Source organism: Phlebotomus argentipes, unplaced genomic scaffold (genome assembly GCF_947086385.1).
Source record: "Phlebotomus argentipes unplaced genomic scaffold, Phlebotomus argentipes genome assembly contig_2, whole genome shotgun sequence".
Taxonomy (NCBI): Eukaryota; Metazoa; Arthropoda; class Insecta; order Diptera; family Psychodidae; genus Phlebotomus; species Phlebotomus argentipes.
In genome coordinates, this window is record NW_026776162.1 from 4,039,465 (window position 1) to 4,054,547 (window position 15,083).

Consider the following 15,083-nt stretch of genomic DNA (forward strand, 5'->3'; position numbering starts at 1 on the left):
TGCGGAAATTTGGGCCAAAACGTGATCAAGTATTTGGGTTGATTGTGGGTGATTTGTTGTTTTGCCTCTACTTCACGCATTCATGCTAATCGTCATCATTTTGAGCCACAATTTCTGTGATGGAACAACCAAAAGCTCCCCCACAAATCATCGCTAGATGGCGCGCTGGTGTGATCGCGGAAAAGCAAACGCTTTGATCTCCATGTTTGTTTATTTTCATTGATCAAAATACGATTTTATGTGCGGATATGTAGGTGCAAAAACACCAAAAGAGTAAAAATAGACTGAGCTTGATTGATGGTAGATTTATGTCTTCTATGGGTGTCTTTTTCAGGTTTTTGGCTTACTGTTATTCCGCGATCAGTCATATGATCATCTGTGTCTTGTCAGGCTCCTCTTTTTTGCCCCTGGACCACTCTTGCTCGCCCTTGATGGCGCTCAGAGACGAGCTTTGTCAGAGACTGAGGAAGTTCTAGCCTCGCGATAGCAAACAATCCAAAGTTGATGACAATTTATTGGAGGGAAAATTTTTTGATCGCCAGATTGCGTGATGAATCGGTACAAAAAGCGGAAAAGCGCTGAATATCATAGGTACATAAAATTTATTGTATGAATACAAGATTCCACTTTGTTGAAGGTACAATATTATATATCATATACAACTATTTATTCACTTAAGTTGTGTAATTTCCTCCAAAACAATTTTCTTTAATAACAATCTTACATGATATTAGCTTGAAATTTGAGTTATTTTCAGTGTATTATTTGGTCTCGATCCCCTCCGTGATCCGCATACATTTCACCTCTTCGCTTGAGCTACAACACCAAAAGGTCAATTCAACATTATACATCTACGGTACATAAGTTTGCTATACTTTTTTTTTTACTAACAACGTGCAGCAGTCTAACAAGAATATCAGGAAACATTACCCATGCAATTATTATGATAACAGCGTTAACAGAGGGTTCTCTCTCTCTCTTTCACCTCGTCCTTGCGAGTCGTCAGCCCCACTGTTAAGACTATCACATCAATAATACAAATTCAATTACATTAAAAATTTCATCTACGATGCAACTCAGAGATGATCGCTCGCGCTACGCTCATTGCGAACTCCTCACAGATGGTAACCTAGGCCATGATGGCCTTGTTGCGGGTCTTGAGGGAGTTCTCCTGGAAGTCACTGAAGCCGGATTCATCGCTGAATTCCGAATCAGAGTCGATCGCATCTAGGGACTTCATGTCCGGTGGGAATGAGACACTGCGCCGATACGCGGAGGAGTTCTTCTCACCCACAGGCTCGAGGATCACCACGTCCTCCTCCTGAGACGCATTCTTCGAACTTTCATCCGTGTTGGCCGTGACTGTGCTCGCAGTCTCGCAGCCACTCGAGATGCTGCCCTCATCGCTGTCCAGCTGCATCAGTCCCACGGGCAGTCGCAGCATCGCTGGCGGAGATTCCAGTGATCTCTGCGGAGATGCCTTGTCGCCGCGATGCGGCTCATCGGGCTCCCCAGCGGCCACAGGCGTGAGCTTGTGACTCTGACTGGAGCATCTCGTGCTCACTGACTCCTTCCTCAACATTGCCAGAATGTCGTTTTGACTGAAGAAGCTCGTCTCATCCTCCGAGTCTGAATACTTGTCCAGCGCATCCAGACTCCTGTTCATCGGCACTGGCGAAATGGACGCCTTCACTTCCTCCGCGTCCAGGAGATCCGACAGGCTGAGTGTCTTTGGCGGTGGGCGCAATTTCATCTCAAACAGTGACATCAGTTCTCCAATCAATGGCTCACTGCCCAGCAGATTGTCAAAGTCCTCGTCGCTGCCCACATTGGGTGACTTAAAGCTATTTTTGGTATCTAATCCCACCTTCGCCTCATCCACCATCTTCCCATTCAGCTCCTCCTCCGTGCAGTCGTTGTTGTTCTCCTCCAGAATGGGCGCCTTGATGCTCATGCCGCGGCGCCCAGTGCGTCGGATTGAGTGTCCGCGGCGACACCGCCTCCTGCCCAGCGTCATCGCCGGATACAGCGAGTCCTCGCGACAGCACGGTCTCGCCTCCACCGCGGCAGTCTGATTGTCGTTCTCCTCCTCGTCAATGTCCTCCTCGATGGCCATCAACTTCGGCGCAGACTTGGATCTCTCCAGCGGCGGCCGGTAGTTATTTCCGCCCACACTCAGCATCATCTTCCGCCGCGGAATCGTGGGATTGTCGTACACAGAATTGGCCAAACTGAGACGGGCATTTTGGCGTGCAATCTTGTCCTGCCGAAACTCCTTCAGGGCCTTGAATAGGTTATTCTGCAATTGGACAAAAGAGAGGCGCGGCATTAGCTAGGGTGACCTCAATTGCGGGAAATGGAGTGAAATCCCGGGCGGCTTGCTTGATATTCGCAGAATTGCACTAAAATGCGAAGCACGAAAGGAAATAATGAAGCTCTGGGGGAAGGGAAGTGATACTTCTTTGCTCAACACTATGGAAATATTTTTTGATTTACCAATTGTGCAATATTCGCGTATTTCCCTTTATGTTTAATTTTAATTGGTTCACTCTTCTCTCTTTCGCACAGAAAGAGAGACCTTTAAGTGTGTAATTACAATATGAATTATGTATGAAGATTGAGCGATCAAAAATTATAAGATAGCATTTCGTAGTGAGTAATTAAAAGATTCTAAAATTGATAATTCATTCAAAAAAAAAGTTGATCAATTTTTGTCACTGATTCGCATAGAGACAATTGAAAAACATAATGTTGTGTTTGTTGATCTTGAATTCAAACGGATCTTAGATTTCTCTGGGGTCATCAGAATTCATGTTTATTCCAAACTATTTGAAAATTCCAAATACTCGCTGAAATCAATGAGGCATTTAGCAATAAACATGCTTACATTAGCAAAATAATTGCGCTTACGATTAGTAACAGTGACAACGCGCAATTCCTTTCGAGACAAACATTGTAGACCTTTCTGACACTCATTATGAAATTTCCTGATAAAAACTGTCTACTTTGGATTAATATTTCATAACAAATCCTGTACACACGTTCAATTATGTTGTGTCTTTTGCTAAATATGTTAAATTCGCCAATCAATCTTCAGGCGCCGTGTGAACTCTCGCCAGAGACTCTATTAATGAGTAAAAAGGAGACGAAAGATCCATTCATTGTATTCAACTGTGATGCGAAAGCCGAGGTGTTAATCGCATTAGAATTGCGAATTCTCACGCTTATCATCATTTCGTGAGTTGAGAATCAAATGTCGGCCAATTAGGCTGAAGCTCACCTGTAGTGTGACAGAAATATCTCTGGCGATGGATTCTTTGGAGCACAGCACGGCATGGCAGCGGAGTTCGTGCTTCAGCTTCCTGCCCTCGTGACGATAGATCCAGCAGAAGACTTTCGGGAAGTTCTCAGGTGCGCAGCAGTGCGTGATCCTGTGACTCCAGTACTCCGTCAGTCCGTGCTGCTTCGTGGTGGCCTTCAGGCCCGAGGAGGACACCTTGATCCTCATCACCACCTCCGGCTTGTAGTGCTGCACGTAGTTTCGCCACAGCGTCGACATGGGCTTCTCCACGCAACCTTCTCCTGCAAGAGACACAAGGAAAGGCGGAGCGCGCATAAGTAAAATGCCCTCAGACAATTGAGACTTGAGAGAGAAGTATGCGCGGGCCAAAAAAATAAATAAACATCAGAATGGAAGAAATGCTAACAATGAGCATTTTTTACTTGGCGCGTAGAAAAATTCCCACATTGTTTACAATTTGCAAGAGTCCATTGAGTTTGGAGTATTTGTCGAAATAATTTGCATTTTCCACAATTAATATCCCCCATTTTTTGTCACAAATTCACTTTGTCTTGACTAATTGCATCCTATTAGTGAGTGTGCTTTTTTGTGTGACCCACGCTCATGATGATCATGTCCATATGTGCTCGACTTGCCACTTTTCATTTCAATGTGACACCGCAGAAGTTATGCAATTGCTTCACAATTTGCTCACACTCTCCTCCACATCATTCTTGCTACGATATTTGCTCTCAGAATGACACCATAACTATAAATACCGAAAAATGTAATCAGCAAGACTTCAATTGTTCTTATCTCACGGGAACCTTTTCCTGCGGCAAAAAAAAATCATTCTCATCTTCTCATCTTGTTGATATTGGGTGTTAAATCACCCTGATTAGCACACAGCATCACTCGATATGTTTACCTTTGCTTAATTGCATTTGCCAACATGAGAAATTCCTTTTTTGTTTATACACAAATTTACTACTTTTTAAGCACACTTCGTTCTGTAACACAAATCTCCCCTTTTATCACTCATACATGCTTTTGACACGTTTGCGGGAGAATAATTAAAATTTTCAAGAAAATTGAAATGCCTTTACGAGCACATTTTACGATAATTTCGCGATATAAATTATATATCAACAAGGTTGACTTAACCGATCTTATTAGTAAGCTTTAATTAAAAGCGTGATTGCAGAGTAAAATCAGGTAAATGATTAACTTTATTTGTGTCTTAAACATCCGCTGCATGAAATAAACATCAAGACATTCCAAGCTTTTATTCGCCGAGAAATTTGCAGATGTATTTAAGCATGTTTGTGAAGTGACGACAATGTTTATCATAGGAGTAATAATGTTCCATCTTAAAGTCTCGGTGAAAAGAAGCTTTTAAAGCTGAAGCTATTGAGAAAACCTGATTGCGGAAACATTGTGCGATGTTTGATGATATTTTACGACTGGAAAACGACTCAAAATTTGATTAACTTCAAATAGGAAACAACTAAACACCACACATTTATGATCAAGTTCAACAAACCCGTACTCAATGTGTTGTAAAAAACTTGTCGCAATTCTTCATTATCTGTTCAAATTGTAACCGCGCACAAGGTTTACAGTTTTTACAAAAATTTTCAGCGAAATATTACTTATTTACAGCATTTTCGTGCTCCTCCGCTAACTGATATTAACAAAGACAAATTGCCTTTAATATCACCATGTCTGAACTTCACAAGCATATAACTGTACGGAGAGTGTGAAACATTACAGGACAAATCCGGTGAAATTCAGATTATTCCACCCCTATTGTTATAATATCACTATAAATTGCTTATATCAATTTTGCATATGACTGAGAGGAAATTGCGATGCGCGTATTTACTAATTTGAACTCGCTTTTTTGCGCCCCTCCAAATCCTCAAGTTCAAAAAGTATTTACACTCATGATTCCAAGTCAAACATCCCGCTAAGGCAAGAACATATTTTATCACTTTCCCATTGTTTTATCGCTCACGATAAGACAATGTGATTTATTAATTCAGTGTTTGCAATTTTTCTGAATTCACCATTTGAAGTGATTACATTTCGTGTGGTACGATACTTTTTTTTTCTTCATACGACATGCGCCTATTCACGAGCGCTTTATATACCCACACGGCCCAAAGGTGTATCATGACCGAGGCATGTGACAAAGACTGTAATGGTTAAACATTTGCCCAGAAAATTCAATGATCTTGAGAGGCAATGCGAGAGTGAATTCATGTGTTTGAATAATAGAATTTCATACACGACGTTCAAGGTAATCATTATGCGGAATTCACACAATTTCAGCAATGATCACAAAAAGCTTCCTCGCACATTGTATAATACTATTTATGGATCAAATTGGATTTAAGTGGATTTTCGGGACATCATATTGTGTGGCCAATATATACTACAAAATGTAGTGCATCTCATGTGAAAATGTGTATTGCGCAAAGGCGCGAATGACGATCGTGCGAAGGAAAATATTGATTCGACTTTGGTCATTTTGCGATTATGTGCTGAAATGTTTCATCTTCCAAAATCATGCCCCAAGGCATGAAAGGCACGAGGGTGTGAAGAAGCCACGAAAATGCCAAAGATCGCTGTGAAGAAAGTCGAACGCAATTCCACACACCACGCGCTTGTAGGAAGAAGCGATATACCACCAGAGATCTAATGAATCGGCCAATAAATATTATTGATTGATTGGGAGGCATTTGAGTATGATTGGCGCTAAACGCACCGCATGAATTGTATAACGCTCAGGCATCAAATATACTTTAATGCCTTATTAAATTGCATAACTCCTCTTTAAACCACCGAGACGATTGTTACCTGCCTTTTTTCTCGCTCGCGATTATGATCATCCGCGCAGTGTTCAAGTGTCATCATCAGATTTCACGTAACACTCGCTCTCCCGTCAATGCGCCAAGCGAAAAGTCTGATGTGCGCTTACATAAAAAAGAGATGGTGGACTTTTTATGCTCCCCTATGCATGTGTGTAATTATTGGTGGACGTCAATATGCAGTTTCTGCATGATTAATTGGCACATTAAGATTCACTCCTTCTGCCATTAATGTGTGTGCTTAAGTATGGAGAAAAGTCTCCGTTTCGCCTCATTCACCTCCTCATTACACACTCGGCGCACGTCCCAATCGTGGCGGGAAACATTACAATGGGATATAGCATTACGTAGCGGAGAGTTAGCAATTGTGGCAATAAGCAATCTCGCATTGCCAATTGACAAACCCTCAAAATATGTGGAGTAAAAATAATATACACTCCAGCAACACATAAAACATAAGGTTGATGGCGAGGAAAAATGCATGTGAAGCAGCATTTGAAGCATTACAATGGACTCTTTCTCTCTATACTTCACATTAAATATTATTTATTAATCCATAATTGCAAGTTTCACGATGTCTTGTGACCCAAAACAATCACAGTATAAAATTGGACGGAAAAATTGCAAATTCTGATGCATTTCAATTGGCACACACACGTGAATGGGATTTTCATAATGTTTATGCCGTGGCACTGCAATTTGTTGGTAGAATTCTACTTCATGGAACTCACTTCAGTGCACAACCATGGGAGGAATATATAGTAATTTGCTGCAAGCTTGAATTTAATTGCTGCATTAAATGCACGAAAAACGAAAGCATAGATTTTGACATTATGTCCACATAGTTAAAGATCATCATCATCATTTTTCTCCTCCCCCTGGGAAATCGAGCACTTTGCCGTGCTCCAGAGCCTTCCTCCCGTTTTGCATTCTTTTCCATTCCACAACTGCCACGGACGCTGGAGAAGTTTGCAAGAAGTCAATCAAGGTGCCAAGATGTGAATTGCACTGACCTCGATTCTGGTGCTATGTCTCGACACTGACTGATGGAGGTGACAAAAGAAGAAAACCTCTTGCACAATTGCCGATTCTCGAGCTCCAGCGCGCTCAGAAATCGTGAATGAATATTCTGTGCGATCGCTTCTAAGAACTTCGCAATCGTGATCTATTCTAGCGATGATGTCACCCAATAAAAATGACAATTTATGCATTTAACATGCACAACCATTAAGAAAAAAAACCCAGAAGAGTTCAGACATTAATTAAGAAAAGGTGTCTTATTTTTTTTTCAACTCGCCAGTGTGAAATTTGTTGCTAATTGTTTAATCAATTTAGCGTATTATAAACATTTGCGTACAATGACTTTTTTCTTCAAATTACATGCCATTAGAAAATTCTTAGGAAAATGTGAAGTCAGTTGACGAATGTCACACGAATGCACGCAATTAAATATCAGACGCTTCGAGATGACAACAAACAGCATTTCCATGCGAAAACATGAGACTTCTGTAAAAATCTAATGTACAAAAAAATGGTTAAGAGATTGCTCTTAAAAGCAGAACCGCACACTTCATGGATGAGGAGGTGGAATAGTGCGAAACAGAAGGAAAACAACAAGTCTCCTCTTCATTTTGTCGCAAACACACCATCATCATATAACGATCGCGATCTCTGACGCACACAAAAGAGGCTAATAAGTGATGTTTGCCTCACAATTTAGAGCTAATTTAATTACGAGAGTTAATTCCATGCCATTTTCCATGATATTTGCATTCGCGAGACACACAAATTCACAGTGGACGAGGTATTTCACATGGAAAATTAACGCAATTTTGCATATTCAGAGCTCGTCTCACCGCTCTAACCTGATGGACGATTTGGTGAGGCTTTCCGTGACACCATAAGGAATTGGCTAATTAGTAGGAGGAGACACGTGAAGTGAAAATTTATCGACTGCGACTGATTGGAAAGGAGAAAATCTCCCGTGAAGCTCTACTGTGGCTTCCGAAGCATCAATATTTTTTTATATATGTTGCCGCCCACATTGAAAATGAGACAATTTGCTCACAGACGAGATCATTTGCAATGCAAGCATTGCGCAAAAATTCCAACAATTGACACCTGTTGCACTCAGAGGGGAGGCAATCGATTGTTGTGAAATATTTTCTTATATCTCTCTTAAGTAGACACTCGAGAGACCTTAGCAAGTGAGCTATTTTCTCTAATCGTCTCACAAGAGTGCATTGTGGAGGATTGCATGGAAACTGTGCAGCAATTAGCGGCGAACAAATGATTCCTCCAAACACGTATCATATTGTCATCGATCCAAATATGGTTGCACTTCGCGAGTGCGCAAAATAGATCAATTTTCAGTCATTTAACAAATTTATGCAAAGCATAAAAACACACCGCGTCTTCTGTCTCTCGCATTGATCGTCTCTGGGAAATTTTTTCACAACATATTCATACACATTTATGGCACAGAATTGCAAGTGAAAGTTTCACAGTACATACAGTGATATTGGGAGGGAAACATACCATGTTTTACTACGAGTTGTACACAGTAGTGCTGTCGGTTCATTCAACTCTTGCCTCTTTCTCTCGCGTCATTCCGGCAAGAAACTGAGAGAGAGACAGGGACAGAATGCACCGAACAGCATTAGTAAATTTATCATCGCAATATTTGCCAACGGCTCACCTCTCATTTTACGCACACTGACACATTCAATATGCGTAAACAGTGCTGCATATTTCCAAATGGTAGATCGCGTAAAAATGCACACTTTGTATCAGCGATGCGGTATAAATGGAAGTTATGTATGCAACGACTTCTGTGCAATAAAAGGCAAAGAAAAAGGTAAACCCCACACATTGAGAATAGGGGAGAGTGAGACTATTTTAAGCAGCATTAATAAAATCCCACCATTTTTACTCCATTAAGACAGTAAAACTCATCCACATCAAAATTAATGGCAATCAATTAAATCGCTCTCTCACAGATCATTCACAGGTAGAGTTGATAACGACTTGACTTGAGCACTGGCTTCGCTATTAATCTCCAACTCTTCGCTGTTTAATTGAAACGAGAAAGAAACGCACTGGAGTTGAAGAATTTACAAATATAATTTGAGAAATTTCTAAGTATCGCCGCAGAGCTACCGAACGTCAAGTACAACATTGAATTTTATGAGATATTAAAAAATCCCTCTCGTGAAGAATTTCAAACATCACTGCCTTGATTTATGGCATGTTGAAAAGCAAATGATTTTCACTTTATTAACCCTCCAACATTACCATAAGCGACTCCATGTGAGTGAATAATATCGGAGCTCGAATCGGTAAAAAGTTCAAAGAACTTCGCAAGAAGTCCATTCAGAAAAACACAAGCACTGTAATTCGGAAATGGAGTAAATAATTCAGGAATAGAGGTGAAAATGAGAAACAGTTGGGATTTTAGTAAACTCTCGAGGTGTGTCGATAAATGTGAATGTATGAATTAGGTAAATCAGTTTTTTTTTGTTATCATTCTTGCTTAAGCAGCAACATCAATTCAATAGTTTTATTCGATTTCAAATGCTTTCCCACGTGCAGTGCATTATAAAATACCCAAAAACGGCCTCATAAGAGCATCGCGCGTTTCTCAATCAAAAATGCTTTCACATTGTGTATAAGCAACTTTGGGTCATTAAATATATCGAGCCGTTTAGTAATCGCCAAGTCACACTAAAGTGTCACTTTTTGTACCTAATATCCTGCACAGTGACCAGTTTTGTCCAACTTTGGCATTCACCTGCAACACGTAAAGCATTCGCCCAACTATTGCGCGAATATTCCTATTTACTAGGCGCGTATGTAAGCAATATTTCGCATATGCAGCGCGTGCGGTTCTCCGTGGCCGACTTGGCAATTGCGGCAATAAAATAAATTAATATAAAGTTTTATTGAGTGCGCATAATGAAGTGAAAGAAAGGGAGGATGTATTGCATATAAATTGAAGATTGTCGCGAAATCACTTGACATATATATTTGTGAAATATCAATTTTGTGTCCTCAACTGTGGCAATTGCCGATGTTTTATTAAACTGCTCCTCTTACTTAACGTCTCGTCGCAGTACTGGACACTTTTCTGGGCAGTTTGAAGTATACGATGTAAAATTATGCAAAGAAAAAAACACAGAAGTTATTTACTTAAACGTGAAGGTTGACCAGTTGCAGGTTGCAGCAATGCACTTTTTTCACCTCCACCGCATATATCATTCCACGGATGGAGACCAAATAGTTCGTGAGCAAAAGTGGGCCTTCTCATGGGAGATTGCTTGCCACGTGATGATGCCTGAATGTTATCTCTCTCTCTCTCTCACATAGTCTCCGAAACACTCAAAGTAAGATCACGAACTCTAATGACCCGAAACATTCATTTCTTTGCCATTATTGATCTCAATCTCACATGCTAGAGGTTCAATTACCGAATTAATTAGATTCTCCTGTGTCTATTTTGCTTTCAAAATACACATGGCTGGGTGGAAATTCTTTCACCCACACGAGAGTTGGCGCGGAATCATCTCTAAATGGTAAAAGAGAGATCAATCGATAGAGATTCTTTCATCCAAATGTTTGCTTGTTTGCGTTTTTTGCCGCATCAAAACATGGATGGAAGCAAATTCCGAAAGCTGCTGCCTCTTTTGATCTACCAACTTAAATTAGCAAGATATCAATCATTTTTTTTGTATTTCGACATTTCTCGGCGCCCAATGGTGAAGGCAAGAGTTCTTCGCGAGATGCTACAGAGGCATTTAAACGCCGCAATTCCATCACCAAAGCAATGAATGGAAATTGGTAGAACGAAGGAACGACAAAACTTGTAGAATCTCTCACTCTTGCCACCCATCATACAGTTGATACTGGTCCAAAACAACGAGAGAACATTTCGCGTGGGATTTATGACGATTATATAAGACAGTGAGAAAGGAAGATGTTTGTTTTATCCGCTCTTTCAGTCTTTAAGCAAAACAATCCTCCACTCTTTATCTCCAGTTCAAAGTCATTAAAAAGAATTTACAGCATCTCACACATCATAATTGTGACTTTTACTTCCCATCGCGAGAAAGACAAAAAGATTACCTCAATGATGAGGAAACTGGCTGATTAGCCAGAGAAAAAAGCAAACAAAACCAAGAGCATTTATCCAATTTTAAACTCCAGTGAAAACTATACTGAAGACATGTGTTATGCAATAATAGTTTCAGAAGAAAAAGGTTCCGTTGTCAATGGAATTTCCCCTTTTGGGGAATGACCAAGAAGTCTTAGAAAAATTACAAATTGCAATCACGCAGTGTGGAGACTGCTGGATTTTCCAATTTACTGAACACGGGCACAGCAAAAGTCCGCAGCGGAGAAAATGAGAGAAAACCCACCGTTGAAATGGTGGTGCAATTGCAAATATTAGCTATTCGCATTTATACAAATCAATTTGATTGGAGTCACCCAACCAGAGGTCACACACATTGAATCCCACTTTACAACTCCATTTCTTCGCATATTTATTACATGCAGCGCTTTATCTCAACTCCTCCATGTGGGCGACACCACCTTAGAGAGAAAGAGAATTTGCATCAATTCACTTCCCTCCTCGCCATCGATTCGATTAATCTCGCTCTTTGAGCAGGTCTCGCCTCAGGTGCGATAGAAATGAGGAAGGTGCCAATGATTGCAAATAGGAGATCCACCCAGAAAGGCACAAAGAGAGGAACGCTCTTTCCGGAATTGATTGGCACTGAGGAAGTACAAGCTCATGGAGAGACGCCACTTCTTTCCCATCATCGCACCAGCACGAGTGACGAAGAGAGAAAACAATTTTCATATCGATAATTGACATTAATCGACAGTCGCCGAAGAATGTGTGTTCGTCTGATTGGCAGGCAGACAATGGAACAATAGGGGCCATACACTTTGCACTAATCCGCGCACATTAATTGAGATTCAGTGGTGATATTGAGAAATGTGTGCACATTCCAAACGTCAAATGAAATGATTGGCTTTCTCGTTCAGATTGAAATTTATTTCTCTCATTTAAATAATTTTCAATTAAGAAAAACTCTCAAGTGTTTCCCATATTCCATTGTTAGAGACAAAAGCAAGGACTGCACGTGAGTGCCAAGGATTTGATTTACGACACGCAAAAGATAGTGCGACTTTTCGTGAAATTTCAACAAATTTCATCTCGCAAGCCCAACCTTCATAGTCAACATAGCACCGATTAAGAGACTCTCCATCTTCATCATAGCATGTTAATGCATTGTGTTATCAAAAGACAAGAGACTGAGCAACACATTCACCGCCCAAAAGAGGCGAATGAACGACAATTCCCTCCATTCTCTGTGCATTCACTAAAACGCGTGTGTGTGATGAAAGACATAAAAATAAAAATTCCTTCACCGCGAGCATGAAGTGACAAAAAAAACGGATCACACGCGAATTGTGCAAAGCGAGAGGTGGACGCTGTGACCGGAAAACCCCAAGCATGCGGGATGCAAAGAAAGTATAAACTGAGAGGAAGAGGTGAGAAAAAAAGTCTCATACGAGAGATCTCGTTATATTCGCACGTTTGCGAATGAAAGTGAAATGGCAGATCAATTCATGGATGCATAATTGCTGCGAGATGTGAATTATCGCCGCTAATTCACGGACTGCACTTCTGGTGACGTCTGTCTTACGCCATGTGAGCTAATCGCGATCGCGAGATGAAGAATAGAAAGTGCAGTTTGACATTCACCGATCGGCAGACTCTATATAAGTGTTGCAAAGCCCGTTAATTGCGAGATGAGAATTCCCATCGCGATCGCGGTGATTGTTCATCGCGGTGCGTGCGCAAGGGAGCGCAAAAAGTCGATCATATACGCAAAGTGATTGGGAAATGTGCCGTGTGCTTACCTTTCGCCCAGCCGGTGAGCACGTTGCCGAGGTAGGAGACTTTGTACTCGGGATCTGGCGTGCTGATGTTCACGCTGTCCGTGCGCCGCCGCAGCAACTTGCCCAGACCCTTCGTGAGCGATCGCAGCGCCCTGGCGCTGATGTCACGGTCCGCATGACCCGCGATGCTGCTGTACGTGTCCTCCTCGAAGCCCCCAACGTCGACACACTTGTGGAAGCGCTCGGTGTTGGTGGTCCTGGACACGGGCTGTGATCGCTTCAGCGACGATCGCTTCTTCGTCGTCGCCGTGGCTGTGTTGTATGTGTTGCCCAGGAGGCGAGCGGCAATCGAAGTGCCGTTCTTTTGCTTTGGTCTATCCTTGACGCAGGATTGTGTGCCCTTCTTCGCGTGACTCTTGAAGATGGGCAGTCTCTCTAGTGGAGACTTGATTTTCCTCTTCTCCCCATCATCCTTGGCTGTGATCTCTTTCAGCAATTGTGGGAGGCTTCTGTGATGTATCACATCAGTTGTCGTCTTCTTCTCACCACTGCCATATGTCCGCACAAAGTCCACCTCGTCGCGATCTTCGTGATTTGCATTCGACGTCATCGTACCACTTCCGATAGTCTGTGCTTGATTCTCCTCAAAGAGCAACATCGGAATGCTTGAGTGCTTTCAAAACTCTCTCCACAATGCGCCCAATTGTCTCCGTCAATTGTTCCGATCCTACTATTCAGATAGCCCAATTTTCTCCTTGGTCATCTACCAACAGTGCCAAGTGAATATGTTGTGAAATATTTGTGATACTTGCAGATGCCTTCACGTCCGTGGCCTAACTGCTGCCACTGCTTTGTATGCCGTCTCTCTGGTGGATCGAAGCGGGAATTTGCCCGTTCAGGTCTTCAGCTATGAGCATCTGATGAATAAATGTGTGCTGCCGAGCTAACTGTGTAACACGCCCCGTGTTGATTAGCACTCCGCATAGGACGGAAAACGCGTACTCTTCTCTCGAGGCACACCGGCAAATTGGGTCACTGTCGCGTAATTGTGTTTTATCGGTGAGACGACAAATGCATATACTATCCACGCTGGATTGTCGATTATGATGGTATTTTAATGGGTGGTACCGTTTTTTGGCGCGCGACTTGTACACTCTGCGATGAAAATTAATACACTATTCTCTCCCCTCCGCTCACTTGGCTGTTCTAGTAAGTCACAGAAGAGAAAATCTACTTGTTTTTTCGGCCTCTTTTCCCCAGCAGAGATTCACTTTTTCCCCATCACACAATCCAACAAGTCTCTTTATATTGCCGTACGAACCAATTCACCACACTTCAGATAATCAGTCTACTTCGTGTCGCTAATTGACACTGTAAAAAATCAAAACCACACTCTCAATTTGCCGCTGAGGTGTAATGTTATTCTGTGAAAAGGGCACTTAGACTGGCTGAAGGTGCCTATTTTAATTTTATAGTCCAGAGGAGAAGACAACATCCCACTTAACGGTGAGTTGGTGAGATGGAAAACTCGATGGCGAGCTGCCTTTTATTGTACCAGGAAGCTCCACGCCTTGCTCAACACTCTTAATTGCGCGATCCCGCGGGATTCTTCACTCAGCTTGACTGCACTTGATTCAACATCCACAGGTGAATTCCTCACCGCACTTCAGCATGTTCACCTATTTAACACTTTTCTTCGATGGATCTTTTGGTGCCACTTTGTGATTTCTCGATCCCAATTCTGCGCAGATTTTTATCGATCTGAAAGTTGGAAAAGAGAAAAGAAGTTTTAGTGTCAGAGATCATTTTGGAAAATTGCTGAATTGCTGGGCTACTTGTGCAAATAAATCACGTTTCTTGACAGTATGGCTAAAGGAGTTCATGAAATTCCATTGCAGATCTTTTTTTTTTACTCTCTGTGTGTGTATTTGATGATGTCTGGCTGAGGTTTTTTTCTCAATTACACAGTCTCAACACGTTGGATACTCGTGATTTCAATTGTTTCAATAAATTGCCATCAC

General features: G+C 41.7%; 1 protein-coding gene across 3 annotated transcripts in view; it reads right to left on the reverse strand.

The window, feature by feature from the left end:
* Positions 1–583: 583 nt before the first annotated feature.
* Positions 584–15,083, reverse strand: part of LOC132264621 (uncharacterized) — a 31,196-nt gene continuing 16,696 nt past the window's right edge. For all 3 annotated transcript variants that reach the window (XM_059764879.1, XM_059764878.1, XM_059764881.1), the window contains exons 2-4: positions 13,084–14,823; positions 3,281–3,582; positions 584–2,299 (exon numbers count right to left, since the gene is read on the reverse strand). In XM_059764879.1, coding sequence (XP_059620862.1) covers positions 1,130–2,299; positions 3,281–3,582; positions 13,084–13,720 — 2,109 coding nt within the window. In that variant the 5' untranslated portion in view covers positions 13,721–14,823 and the 3' untranslated portion in view covers positions 584–1,129. The remainder of the gene's footprint in view (positions 2,300–3,280; positions 3,583–13,083; positions 14,824–15,083) is intronic.